We start from the raw sequence: 14,250 nt of genomic DNA, 5'->3' as shown, positions 1-14,250 counted from the left end.
TGCACGCACCTTAAAAATTTTAATGCTTTCAAAAATACATCATTTGTTAACCCATCATTCAACATAAAACCATATATTATTTTTTTTTGTCAAAAGAATGTAATACCCTTTAACATTCACCTTTTCAATAACTCCTTGTTGCCACTACAATATTTCATTTATATTCGGATTATACGAAAAGCTATACCCACCCACATAAAAATACTTAAAAGTGTGGAAATTAGACAGGGCCACAATCAAATTTAATGCTGGAGTTTTAACGGAAGAGGTCTCACTTAACATAGGGAGTGAATGTGTACATATCATTGGTGGTATCTATTGGAAAAGTATTTACCACCTGGCCATCTATTATCTCCTTCCAATGCGGATAGGTGCAACGATGAGTGTCAAGTTATTATGGCAACGTGATTGCAAAACTGTCAAAATGCTGATATAAGGAGAATATTTAGAGTCTCAATGGGGACTAGGAAACCAGAACATTTTATCTGCTAATTGAAAGCTTGTGCTAACATTTACTTTATAAGAATCATTCAAACAATTAAAGATTCACCTGAAGATCAAGCATTTTGTGAACTATGCATTTTATGCATGATTATATATATTTTTTAAACATCCATCAATTGGCATAAGAGTCAAATCTGCTAATACCATAAAACTTTTAGAGAAACAAGAAATGACCTCTTGAAAAGGAGCTGTGGTGAACACATTGTGAATGTAACTGCTGGTCAAACTCTTCCTGTATTTCTTCTATTTGCAAGTGTTTCATTTAACTTAAGCTGTGTCCCTGGTATTCTCGATAGGATATACAAATAAACATAAGATAACGGGGCACCATGCAGGGTTAGGAGAACCTAAAACTGGCAGATGGTAGCCTTGACAGGAAAGACTGTACAAACGTCAAGTCTCTTTGCATCTTTGTAATGCAGAGCATTAATCAAACTGTAGTGGAAAAGGCGCAAAGTGCTGGAGTAACTCGGCAGGTGAGGCAGCACCTCTAGAGAACATGGATAGGCAATGCTTTGGAAGGATCCCGACCTGAAACATCACCTATCCATGCTCTCCAGAGATGCTGCCTGACCCGCTGAGTTACTCCAGCACTCTGTGTCTTATTTGTTAAACCAGCGTTTGCAGTTCCTTGTGCCTAAACTCTGACGTGAGATGACGTTGGCCTAAACTGAGTGCACATCAGATCAGTTATTCCCAACAATATGTAAACATGATCTTTTTGTATCTCTTAGTGTATTCAAAAACGCCCTGTTTAAACCGAGACCATAACTTAAGTATTAATCAGACAAAAAAAAGATGTTCAGTGATTAAGGAAACAAAAACATTCCCACTTAAAAGAAAGCACTACTTACAAAATAGGTTGACCGAAAAATTACTGGCATTATAAGTGGTTAGAACATTTGCTATAACCGTATCCCGTGCCATAACCAGTAAATTCTATCCACACGTGGAATTAGCCACCATTACAGTTTCAGTCAGTACCTTCTGCATTATTGGGAAAAGTATTAAAAACATCTTCAAACCCTTCATTAATTGGCACAAGTAGTAATCAGACACCAAATTCAAACATAAGCTGATGCTCTGTTCGATGCTACACTTTTGGACAGTGCTGATTTGTCCAGAAAAACAGCTACATATGTCAGGTTTAGAATTAGATAATACAGAAGTAACCCTGTAAAAAGCATATTATGTACATTTAAACAATCATGTTTGTGATTTCAATCAAAGCAGTAGGCTGTTTAATCTTTGGCTTAAATGTGGCAGAAGATAGCGAAGAAAGTGTCAGACTTTAGTCTTTAGAGAAACAGCGCGGAAACAGGCCCTTCGGCCTGCTGCTTTCGTCCCAACCAGCGATCACCCTGTATACTAACCACACACACTAGGGTCAATTTTACAACTTACCAAAGCCAATTAACCTACAAGCCCATACTTTGGAGTGTGGGAGGAAACCAGAACCAGAGTGTGGGGAAAACCCACGCGGTCACAGGGAGAACGTACAAACTCCGTACATACAGCACTCATTGTCAGGATTGAGCCCGGGTCTCTGGCACTGTAAGGCAGTAACTCCACTGTTGCGCCACTGTGCCACCTTTTGGATAGTAAAAAAAAAAGTTTTCAGTGATTACTGATGGAATATACTTGTGGGGAGCCATTAGGCAGATCAGAATAGGACCTAACTATCGTACTGGCCAGGATCAGAGAGTTTATACACAACTATGAGAAGACTGGCCAATCTTTCAGTTGCCCCAGTGAAGCAAAGAGTAAATGAATGAAAATTGTTACTGAAAAATCATAAGGTTTGCATTGACTATATTTTCATAGTAGGAGAAAGCAAAACAAAACAAAATTGTTTGCCAATTTCTTTGTAGCCTGGGGTATGGCAAGCAGTTAACAGAATAGCAGTGATGTCCCTTAAGCTGAATGATAGAAAGCTAGCATGTAAAGAGGTTATAAAGGTACAATTCCTTCCCTATAATTCCATTACTGTGAGGAGGGGACAGAGAGTGTTACCCAAGGAGCTAATTTGGCTTCACTAGTTCAGAGGAACATTGGAAGATATTTTGTTCGGAACTTCAATTTTAAAAATAACGTTTTTCATTTGTCCACTGTTTACTAATGGGAATGGAGAAAAACTGCAACCTTGGGAAGTTCTGACATTAATTATGAAAGAAAATTCATTAAAAAGCCTGAGACTGTGGGTGAATGCTAATGCTAATACCGATCTACATTTTATACTTACAATTACTCCACCTTTGTGGATGCACACTTCCATCTCAATCATTTTGCTGGTATTCCCATTCCACTTTCAACAAAAAGGGGCAACTTTTTTTACACAGGTGGGTGTATGGAACAAGCTGCCGGAGAAGGTAGTTGAGGCAGGTACTATTGCAACGTTTTTAAGAAACATTTAGACAGGTACATGAATAGGATAGGTTTAGAGGGATATGGGTCAGTGGGACTAGTGTAGATGGGATAAATTGTCCGGTGTGGGCAAGATGGGCTGAAGGGCCTGTTTCCATACTGTAAGACTCTATGCCATGTTTCCATCAAATAGTATCATTATTCTGTTCTAAGTAAGCTAGTGTTGAATTCCCTACTCAGCTTGAAGGAGAATAAAATTGAGCAACTTAATCTAATCAAAAAGATCAGAAGTCGTCACCAGATATATTTCTGAAGTTCCCTGAACGCTTCCGATAATTTTAATCATATCCAATCGCTCAAAAATTCCTTTCCATCCGGGAATTTGATTGCACTAATCTCGCATCAACAAGGTAATGTTGCACCGAGGAGAAATATATCAGAAAAGCAAAACAATTAAAATATTTTTCAATCTGAATAATTTCTTTCCCAAGTCAATCTTCCGTTCACCATGGTTTCTCTTTTTAAAAGAATTCTGAGTAATAAAAAAATAAGATAGCCACTTTTAGCAAAAGGGAGGCCTGTTGTCAGAATTGTGATTTAGTAAACAGTTGGAGTAATAATCAGTGGAATTTTCCTCATGCTTCTTGTACTGTGGAATAAGTAACTCCAGACATCCCGTGAAAGAGGTAATGAAATAGTCAGCGTTACATTTCCTTCAGTCAAGAAGCAAAGAAACAGGCCCAAATACAACTGCTTGCTTTGTATGCAATAGTTATCAGCGAGACACATTTAAAAGAAAACCCAGGTAAAGTATTTAGCCACCGTGAAAGTCTCATTTGCTGCAGTGCCTTGTCCGTGTAGACTCTTCAACCCAAAGACTCTCCTGCTTCATCTCTGGTCAATTTGGGATTGTGAGATGTTGCATCTTCCTCTTCCGATGGGTGTTCCTTCTGATCCTCTGGTAGAGACTCGGTATGGTCGGTGTCTGGCGACATTTCAGCAGAGATGGGAAGCGAAGTAGCTGTGGTATCTGAGAGATCCTGATCTGGTTCTGTTTGTACTGATGAAGCATCAGCATTTGGCGCTGAACTGACAGATGTTAGACCCTCAGGAGTCACTGCGCTACCTTGTTCTACATTAAAAACAAAACAATACACAAATTCACTATCAGTTAAACTCACTGACAATTATTCCACTGCATTAAATTCATTGTCTTTTTCATAATGGATATTTCTACAAGCGATGAGAGCGGCTGATGTCTTTCAGTCATAACCAATGGCAACATAATGCAACCTGAGAGACACATTGAGAGCTAACAAAATAGGTTTATAGAAAAGATACAAAGTGCTGGAGTAACACAGCGGGTCAGGCAGCATCCCTGGAGAACATGGATAGATGATGTTTTAGGTCAGGACCCTCCCTCAGACTATGTGTCTTACCTTGGTAAACCAGCATCTGCAGTTCCTAGTTTCTAAGTTTATAGGCAAAGTAACTAGGATCTCTTATCTGATTTAATATATGGCTTGAACAAAAATAATAAATATATTTAACAAGAGAGACTGCAGATGGTAGAATCTTGAGCGAAACACAAAGTGCTGGAAAATTCAGGGGGTCAGGGAGCATCCGTGGAGGGAATGGACAGGCAATGTTTTGGTTCGGAACTTGTTTTCAAACCAATTCGCAATAGAGAAAGAAAGCTGGAGTAGAGAGAGGGAGGGAGGAATTGACTAGATGTGAAACGGGAGACAAAAGGGTATCAGATAATTAGAGCAGAGGCGGAGGGAAATGTGAATCCGGAGGGAGGGAAATGGGTGGAAGGGGACATAAGGAAGGAGACACAGGGAAGGGGAAAGAGATGGGGGGGGGGGGATGGGAATTGGGTGATATTGGGAAATATAGCTAACACTATTTTGAAGTTTGTCAGAATGTGAAATATTTGTACATAACTGAATTTTGATATCTTTCAAAACATTTTGTAGCATATCCATGACTGTGCTGCATGGGATTGGCAAGAGCAAGGTGTGGTTTGACTATGAAGCAACAGTTAGGTTGACTGTAAGCACAATCCAGCCGGAGGAGAGGCAAGTAAACTTGACTGCTGGGTCGCACTCACCAGAATTAAGATCAAGTTCTTCGTTGGTGAGGAACCCATTAGTTCCAGCGTTGCTTTCAGTTGCTACGTTTGAGGACGAGGAAGACGAGGACAGTGACGTGTTCAATATCTTGGACACGTCGTGAGCTACAGGAACATCCATGGGTCCAGGTGGAAATTCTGTGCAAGAATATAAATGACTGAATAAACCAGGACCTATCTGCATCTCCTGGCCCCTCTACACATTGCAACTGATTGCAGCCTTTCATCCATCTTTTTAAATTCTGTCCGCAAGCTGCATTGCAATTTTAGAAACAAACCACTATAGCAACCAGTGAAAAGAATGGCATTAGAATATAAAAGCCTTGTGTCTGCCTTCTGATTGTTATTGCCAGACAAATTAATGAAAACCATTTAGCAATAACAAAAGCTGTACGCTCACAACGTAGCATTGCCAACCGTGATAGAGGATTGCCATACCCAAGAGGATTGGTTGTGCTATATAGTAACATGCATTATGTAATGTAACACATTTGAATGAGTTTGACTTTGATCTAACAATACAGGACCAAAGTGAAGTCTACAAGATAATTTCACACCACTTTACTTGAGTTTAGTTTAGTGATACACTAAACTAGTTTAGCGGAAACAAGCCCTTCGGCCCAGTAAGCCACGCACACTAGCACTATCCTACGCACTAAATACAATTTACAAATTTACCAAAGCCCATTAACCTACAAACCATGTATTTGGAATGTTGGAGGATACAGGAGCTCGCGGAGAAAACCCATGCAGTCACGGGGAGAATGTACAAACTCTGTACAGACAGTAGCTGTAGTCAGGATTAAACCCAGTTCACTGCAAGGCAATAACTCTACCGCTGTGCCACCATGCCGCCTCACTTAGTTTCAAACTCAAGACAACGCATCTGATAAACTTAATTAGCACACTTTAATTTAGTTTAGTGATACAATGGGGAAACAGGCTCTTCAGCCCACTGAGACGACGGCCCACCCATCACCCATACACTAGTTATATCATATCCCATTTTGGCATCGTACACACTTGAGGAAATTTACAAAAGCCAATCAACCTAAAGACCTGCATGTCTTTGTGATGTGGGAGGAAACAGGAGAACCCGGAGGACGCCTGCGCGGTCTTAGGGTGAACGTACAAACTCTGCAAAGACAGCATCCTTAGTCAGGATCTAACCTGGGTCTCTGCAACTGAGGCAGCAGCACAACCATCTGTGCCTATGAAGACCAAAACCATAAAATGAAGGAACCAAAAGAGACATTTGCTTCCTTAGAACACTGGTTTCCATGATAGCCCAAAAAAGATGTTCGATGTCGAGTCAGAACATGGTGTACACCAAGTACTGCAATTTAATTTTACTAATTGAAAATGTCAATACCTTGGACAAGTCAATAGCTACTTATAATCTATAGAACAAGGCACAATACATTTCTGGGTGTGCATTTTATGCTCCCATTGTGCCAATTATTTTCATTTTATGTCACACTTACTGATTTCAGAAGGATTAGGAAGGAAGTGAAGATTAGAATCTCTGGCAACATGACTGGACAGACAAATGAACACCTTCACTCTGACGCTCCAGTGTCTATGCCGCTAGAAAACACATCAAGCTTACCTTTCTGCAAATTGAAAAATAGTAGCACGGCTTCAGAACTAGACTCTTAGAATTACAGAACATGCAGCATATAAATGAGGCCTTGCAGGTCATCTTGACCATGCCAGCCACGATGCCTAGCCATGCTAATGCCATTTGCCTGCAAGAGGTCCATATCCCTTTGTGCCCTTCCGATCCATGTATCTGTCCCATTGCCTTTTAAATGTTGTAATAGCATCTGCCCTCACTACCTCCTCTGGCAGTTCATTTCAAATATTTACCACCCTCTGTGTGAAAAAGCTAACCTTCAGATCTCCTTTACATATATCCGCTCCCGTCTTAAACCTGTGGCCAAACTGATTGTTGTGGAGTCTTTCAATTCAAGTTTGCAGGGTATGGTCCTGATTTCTTTGATCCGATATCAAGAGAACTCAGTGGATCTTCTGACATATAAAATTCTTAAGGGATTGGACAGGCTAAATGCAGGAAAAATGTTCCTGATGTTGGGGAGTCCAGAACCTGGGGTCACAGTTTAAAAATAAGGGGGAGGCCATTTAGGACTGAGTTGAGGAAAAACCTTTTCACCCGTGAATCTGTGGAGTTGGCTGCCACAGAAAGCAGTGGAGGCCAATTCACTGGATGTATTCAAGAGAGGATTATATATAGCTCTTCAGGCTAACGGAATCAAGGGACATGGGAGAAAGCAGAAAAGGGGTACTGATTCTGGATGATCAGCCATAATCATATTGAACAGCGGTGCTGGCTCGAAGAGCCAAATGGCCTATTCCTGCACCTATTTTCTATGTTTCTATGACAGCAGTATCTTCGACTTCAAATGCCCATACAAAATTTTAACAGAATTACAATTGTTCATCTACCTGGATCCATGACACGATGTATGGGAGGAGGACAGAGAGAGGTATCCACCGTCAGGTCAGCCAGTCCATGCTCCAAACCTGGGCTCTCAGTTGATCTGTCAGTCGGTGAGCTGGGGGCTACTAATGGTGCCTAGGGTATAAACAAGTGTTTTACTTTAAATCCAGCAGTGCCCAATGAAGACCATACTGCAATAGACAGGTCAGTTGGATCACTTTATAATGTAAATCTCAACTTCAAAAGTACTGCTGAAACAAGGAAATGCAGATGCTGGTTTAGAAAAGAAGACACAGAGTGCTGGAGTAACTCAGCGGGTTAGGCAGCATCTCAGACGACCATGGATAGGCAATGTTTTGAGTTGGGACCCTTCTTCAGTTTGATTGTAAGGGAGGTAAGAAAGCTGGGTGACAGGGGCAGGACAGAGCCTGGGGGAGGAGGATTGTTTGATAGGCAGATGAATGGACAAAGGCCAGAGGTGAAACAACAGAAGGTGCGTGACAAAAGGATTGAAGAATTGTGAATTGTGAAGCTGGAGGAAAGATTGTAGGTGGAGGGGAATGAGGAAAATGGATGTGAGCCCAGGGGATGGGGGTTGGAGGTGGGGGAAAGAAGGTGGTTATCTGGGGGGGGGGGGGGATTATAAGAGTTATGTCATTGCCTAAAATTGGAAAATTCAATGCTCATACCATTTTTAAGAGCTGCTTTGAAGAATGCTGAGAATATATCACACTGCGATGTTATCTCAGAATGTAGCCAAATTGATCAGAAAAAAAAATAATTTTAGCCACAAAATTTGAGGTTGCCAAAACAACATTAGCTCTGCTCTTCTCTCCTCTCCTCAGCTTAGTTTAGAGATACTGAGTGCAAACAGGCCCTTGGGTCCACAGAGTCCACACCGACCAACAATCACTCATACACTGGTTCTATCCTGCACATTAGGGACAGTGTACCAAAGCCAATTAACCTATAAACCTGCACCTCTTTGCAAAGTGGGAGAAAACCGGAGCCCCAAGAGAAAGCTCACGTGGTCACAGGGAGAACGCACAAACTCCAAACAGACAGCACCTGTGGTCAGGAACAAACCTGAGTCCCTGGCGCTGTAAAGCAGGAACTCTACCATTGCGCCACTGTGCCACCCTAAGATGCTTAAGCCGCTGAGAATTTCTCGTACAGGCACTTCACGTTTTACGCTTGCTTGATTTACGTGTTTTAAGAATAATGCGCTTGTCAAATTACGACCAAAGCTTAATTTACTTACTCCTACTTTGGGAATAACGCGTTCAAATGTACGCTTTGGCACCATATGGCAGCATAGTTGTGTGCAGTGCCTGGCATATGCTTGATTTACGCGCTGCTTTTCAAGCGGCAACACCTGCGTAAAATCTGAGGTGCCGGTACTTTTGTTCTTCTGATTCCAAATCACTCAGCTGCTGAAATGGTAAGTAATTAATGAACCGAGACCAGGAGGCCACGGAGCTGATCGCCCACAGAGCAGTGAGGTGGACATGGCAACTGGCCCCCAGCAGTGAGCTTGGGAGAGAGTAAACAGGCATGGTTGCCTCAGCAATACGCTGTTCTTCAGTGAAGCCCTCCTGATAAACATGCCTGTCCGTGAGATGTCGGGGCATGACAGCACAATGATGGTGGTCAAATATTCTCTGTGGTCAAATATTCTTCAATCTGAACTCAGGTGAGCAATGGGATGTTACTGAAAGATAAGATCTTACTAAAACTTGGCCCAGCAAATTCAGGGCTGTCCACAGAAGACAGAAGTTTTGTCTTTCAATCAAACTGAAGAAGGGTCCCAACTCAAAACATGGTCTCCAGAGAATTAACTCCCTCTTAAATATAGCCAATTTTTCTTCACTCTCTGTGAAAAAAGTCGGAAAAGGGTTTCCCCCTTTCTTCTCATCTCGGTTTCAAGTGAGTTTATTGTCTTATGTGTCCCTGATAGAACAATCTTCCTGCATCTAGCCTGTCCAACATTAAGAATTTTGCTTTGCTTAGCACAGAGAACATAGCAGGCATTTACTACAAAACAGGAATCATCAGTGTGTCCATATACCACAATACCAAAAATATACACACATAAACAAATAAACTAATAAAGTGCAAATAGCAGAAAATGGGCCGCCAATTATAATCCTAAAGTTTATAATCTGAAAATTAAGTGTGCCTGGTTTACAGGCACACATTATTTTTGTTTCATTTAATAAAAATCTGTTTAGTTTCACCGGTTAATTCTCTAAATCCCATGGTTTAAATTGCAATGTCGTGTACAGTCATGGGCACAGAAGCAGGCCTTTAGCCCTAACTCGTCCATGCCGACCAAGCTGGGAATACAAGTCAGTGAGAGCTAATCACACAGCATGGGTTCAGCACAAACACAAAGTGATGGAAGAACTCAGCGAGCCAGGCAACACCGCAGTTCTGTGGATTTGGCACAGGAGCCCCCACGTACAGCACCCATGAGATATGGATATCAGTGGGCAAGCTACTTCAGTGGGGATAGGGTGAAAGAGGCAGGATTAAATAACTGAATAAATTAAGTTAAAATATGCTAACAGACAATAGACAATAGGTGCAGGAGTAGGCCATTCGGCCCTTCGAGCCAGCACCGCCATTCAATGTGATCATGGCTGATCATCCCCAATCAGTACCCCGTTCCTGCCTTCTCGCCATTCCCCTATTTTTAAGAGCCCTATCTAGCTCTCTCTTGAAAGCATCCAGAGAACCTGCCTCCACCGCCCTATGAGGCAGAGAATTCCACAAACTCACCACTCTCTGTGAGAAAACGAGTTTGGGCCTACGTCTCCGTTCTAAATGGCTTACTCCTGAATATTCTTAAACTGTAACAGACCCTAGGTGCAGGAGTGGACTCCCTCAACATCGGGAACATGCCTTCTTTCCTGCCTCTAGCGTGTCCAGAGAAACCTGTGAGAAAACGTGTTTCCTCGTCTCCGTTCTAAATGGCTTACTCCTTATTCTTGTGGACTCCCTCAACATCGGGAACATGTTTCCTGCCTCTAGCGTGTCCAAACCCTTAACAATCTTATATGTTTCAATCAGATCTCCTCTCATCCTTCTAAACTCCAGAGTGTACAAGCCCAGCCGCTCCATTCTCTCAGCATATGACAGTCCCGCCATCCCGGGAATTAACCTTGTAAATCTACGCTGCACTCCCTCAATAGCAAGAATGTCCTTCCGCAAATTAGAGGACCAAAACTGCACACAATACTCCAGGTGTGGTCTCACTGGGGCTCTGTACAACTGCAGAAGGACCTCTATGCTCCTATATTCGATTCCTCTTGTTATAAAGGCCAACATGCCATTCGCTTTCTTCACTGCCTGCTGTACCTGCGTGCTTACTTTCATAGACTGGTACAAGGACCCCCAGTTCCCGTTGTACTTCCCCTTTTCCCAACTTGATGCCATTTCGATAGTAATCTGCCTTCCTGTTTTTGCTACCAAAGTGGATAACCTCACATTTATCCGCATTAAACTTCATCTGCCATGCATCTGCCCACTCCTGTCCAAGTCACCCTGCATCCTCCTCACAGTTCACACTGCCACCCAGCTTTGTGTCATCTGCAAATTTGCTAATGTTACTTTGAATCCCTTCATCCAAATCATTGATGTATATTGTAAATAGCTACAGTCCCAGCACCGAGCCTTGCGGTACCCCACTTGTCACTGCCTGCCATTCTGAAAGGGCCCCCGTTAATCCCTACTCTTTGTTTCCTGTCTGCCAACCACTTCTCTATCCATGTCAGCACTCTACCCCCAATACCATGTGCCCTAATTTTGCCCACTAATCTCCTATGTGGGACCTTATCAAATGCTTTCCGAAAGTCCAGGTACACTACATCCACTGGCTCTCCCTTGTCAATTTTCCTTCAAAAAATTCCAGAAGATTAGTCAAGCATGACTTCCCCTTTGTAAATCCATGCTGACTCGGACCGATCCTGTTACTGCTATCCAAATGTTCGACTATCTCATTTTTATAATTGACTCCAGTATCTTCCCCACCACCGATATCAGGCTAACTGGTCTATAATTCCCTGGTTTCTCTCTCCCGCCTTTCTTAAAAAGTGGGATAACATTGGGCTACCCTCTAATCCACAGGAACTGATCCTGAGTCTATAGAACATTGGAAAATTATCACCAATGCATCCACGATTTCTAGAGCCACTTTCTTAAGTTCCCTGGGATGCAGACCATCGGGCCCTGGGGATTAATCAGCCTTCAGTCCCATCAGTCTATCCAACACCATTTCCTGCCTTATGTGGATTTCCTTCAGTTCCTCCATCACCCGAGATCCTCTGGCCACTAGTATATCAGGAAGATTGTTTGTGTCGTCCTTAGTGAAGACAGATCCAAAGTACCTGTTCAACTCATCTGCCATTTCCTTGTTCCCCATAATAAATTCACCTTTTTCGGTCTTCAAGGGTCTAACTTTGGTCTTAACTCATTTTTTCCTCTTCACATACCTAAATAAACTTTTATTATCCTGCTTTATATTCTTGGCTAGCTTACCTTCGTACCTCATCTTGTCTCCCCGTATTGTGTTTTTGGTTATCCTCTATTGTTCTTTAAACATTATCCAATCCTCTTGCTTCCCGCTCATCTTTGCTACGTTGTACTTCTTCGCTTTTATTTTTATACTGTCCCTGAAGTCCCTTGTCAGCCACGGTCGCCCCTTACTCCCCTTGGAATCTTTCTTCCTCCTAGGAATGAACTGATCCTGCACCTTCTGTATTATTCCTAGAAACACCTGCCATTTTTGTTCCCTTCGAAACAGCCCTTCGTCCTACCGAATCCACACCAACCATCAATCACCCTTTCACATCCACTCATGACACACTAGGGGCAATTTACAGAAGCCAATTAAGTTACAAACCCACGTCTTTGGAAACCACGCGGTCACAGGGAGAACGTGCAAACTCCACATAGACAGCACCCTAGGTCAGGATCGAACTCGGGTGACTGGCGCTGGGAGACAGCAGCTCTATCTGCTGTGCCACTGAGCCACCTATGTAAACAGACTGATGTTAAGAACATCAAGATCACTATTAAGGTTGCACTGATTTATCTGGAACAGCTGATAATTGTATATTTATTTAGGTTATTTACAAAAAAACACACCCCCTTCTTTGTCCCCCCCTCCTCCTCATCATCTTCCTTGTCCCTCACCTGGGCTCGCACTCTTTTCTCCCCTCCCTCTCCATCTATATTCCTTCCTCTGGCTTCATAATTCGCAACTCTTCTATCCTTACCTCACACCTTTAATCTTTTCATCTCTGGCTTTTGTCCAACTGTCTGCCTGTCCTAAACCCCTCTCTCCTGTATCCATCTTTCATTCACCAGGCTTTGTTCTGCTCTTTCTCACTTCCAGTTTTCTTCCCCCCTCCCCCCACCACAAGCAGCTTGAAGAAGGTTCCCCGGCATCTTTCCATATTCTGCAGAGATGGTGCCTGACCTATTGAGTGACCCCCAAATGTTGTGCCTTTTTTTTGTGAACCAGCATCTGCAGCTGAACAACTTCTAATCTTGTGTGGGGACTCGCTAAGAACTTGTATATTCACTTGTGTTGTTGCATTTAATGTGCCTGTAAAGCTGCAGCAAGTAAGAGTTTCATTATCCTGGTCCCAGTGCACAAGGCAATTAAACACTCATGAATTAATATACATCTGGTAAGTTTGCAGATTGATGTTATGCGTATCTGATGAGTAGATAATTATTTGGCAAAGTTATACAGCATGTGTCCAATGTTTAAGAGTTTAAAATCGGCCATTCGTTAATGTTGGTCCGAGTCGGCACACATTTTCATCGTGATGGTCTATGATTAAAGTCACCCGCAAACTTGCAGCTCCCTCAACTGTTTTCAACCTGGTACTGCATGATGGAAAGACACAAAATGCCAGAGTAACTCAGGAGGTCAGGCAGCATCCCTGGAGAACGTGGAGAGGAGACGATTCACATCGGGGCCCCTCTTCAGACTGAAGAAGGGTCCTGACCCAAAACATTACCTATCCATGTTCTCCAGGAATGTTGTCAGACCCACTGATATACTCCAGCGTTCTGTGTCTTTCCTTGGTAAACCAGCATCTGCAGTTTTTTTTAAAAGCATTTTAGAGATACAGAGTGGGCTGAGTTAGTCCCAACCAGCGATCATCCCATACACTAGCACTATCCTACACACCATGGACAATTCACAATAGCCAATTAACCTACAAACCTGTACGTATTTGGATGGTAGGAGGAAACCGGAGCACCCGGAGAAAACCCACACGGTCACAGGGAGAACGTAAAACTCCGTACAGACATCACCCGAGGCCAGGATCGAACCTGGGTCTCTGGCGCTGTATGGCAGCAATTCTGCCACTGCACCATTGTGGTTCCCTAACAAGTTCCTTGTGTCTATATTCTGGTATTACATGAAATTTGGTGATTATCATACTGAATTACAAGTTTCTTGAAACCTCAAGTACCATGTTTATATTCACAGGGAACATTCAATAGTGGCATAGAGCATTGACAACCACAGTCTAACCCCGAGCAATAACAAGAGGATAACACTTGAGCACTTTGAATAGGGAGGATTTGAAGAGTGTGTGGGGGTGGGGGAGAACAGTGAATAGTGAAAGGCCTGGATAGAGTGGATGTGGAGAGGATGTTTACTCTAGTGAGAGTGTCTAGGACCAGAGGCCATAGCCTCAGAATAAAAGGACGTACCTTTAGAAAGGAGATGAGTAGCAATTTCTTTCGTCAAAGGGTGGTGAAT

The 14,250-nt window shown here is 42.6% G+C and overlaps 1 protein-coding gene across 1 annotated transcript in view; it reads right to left on the bottom strand.

Moving 5' to 3' along the window:
* Positions 1-14,250, bottom strand: part of gorasp1b (golgi reassembly stacking protein 1b) — a 31,863-nt gene continuing 17,613 nt past the window's right edge. The window contains exons 7-9 of the mRNA XM_055663753.1: positions 7,469-7,598; positions 4,982-5,140; positions 1-4,000 (exon numbers count right to left, since the gene is read on the bottom strand). Of these exons, the coding sequence (XP_055519728.1) occupies positions 3,735-4,000; positions 4,982-5,140; positions 7,469-7,598 (555 nt within the window). The 3' untranslated portion in view covers positions 1-3,734. The remainder of the gene's footprint in view (positions 4,001-4,981; positions 5,141-7,468; positions 7,599-14,250) is intronic.

The sequence above is a fragment of the Leucoraja erinacea genome, chromosome 2 (assembly GCF_028641065.1).
Source record: "Leucoraja erinacea ecotype New England chromosome 2, Leri_hhj_1, whole genome shotgun sequence".
NCBI classification, from domain to species: Eukaryota; Metazoa; Chordata; class Chondrichthyes; order Rajiformes; family Rajidae; genus Leucoraja; species Leucoraja erinaceus.
Note: the sequence above shows the minus strand (reverse complement) of the source record. Positions and strands in the feature narration are given on the sequence as shown.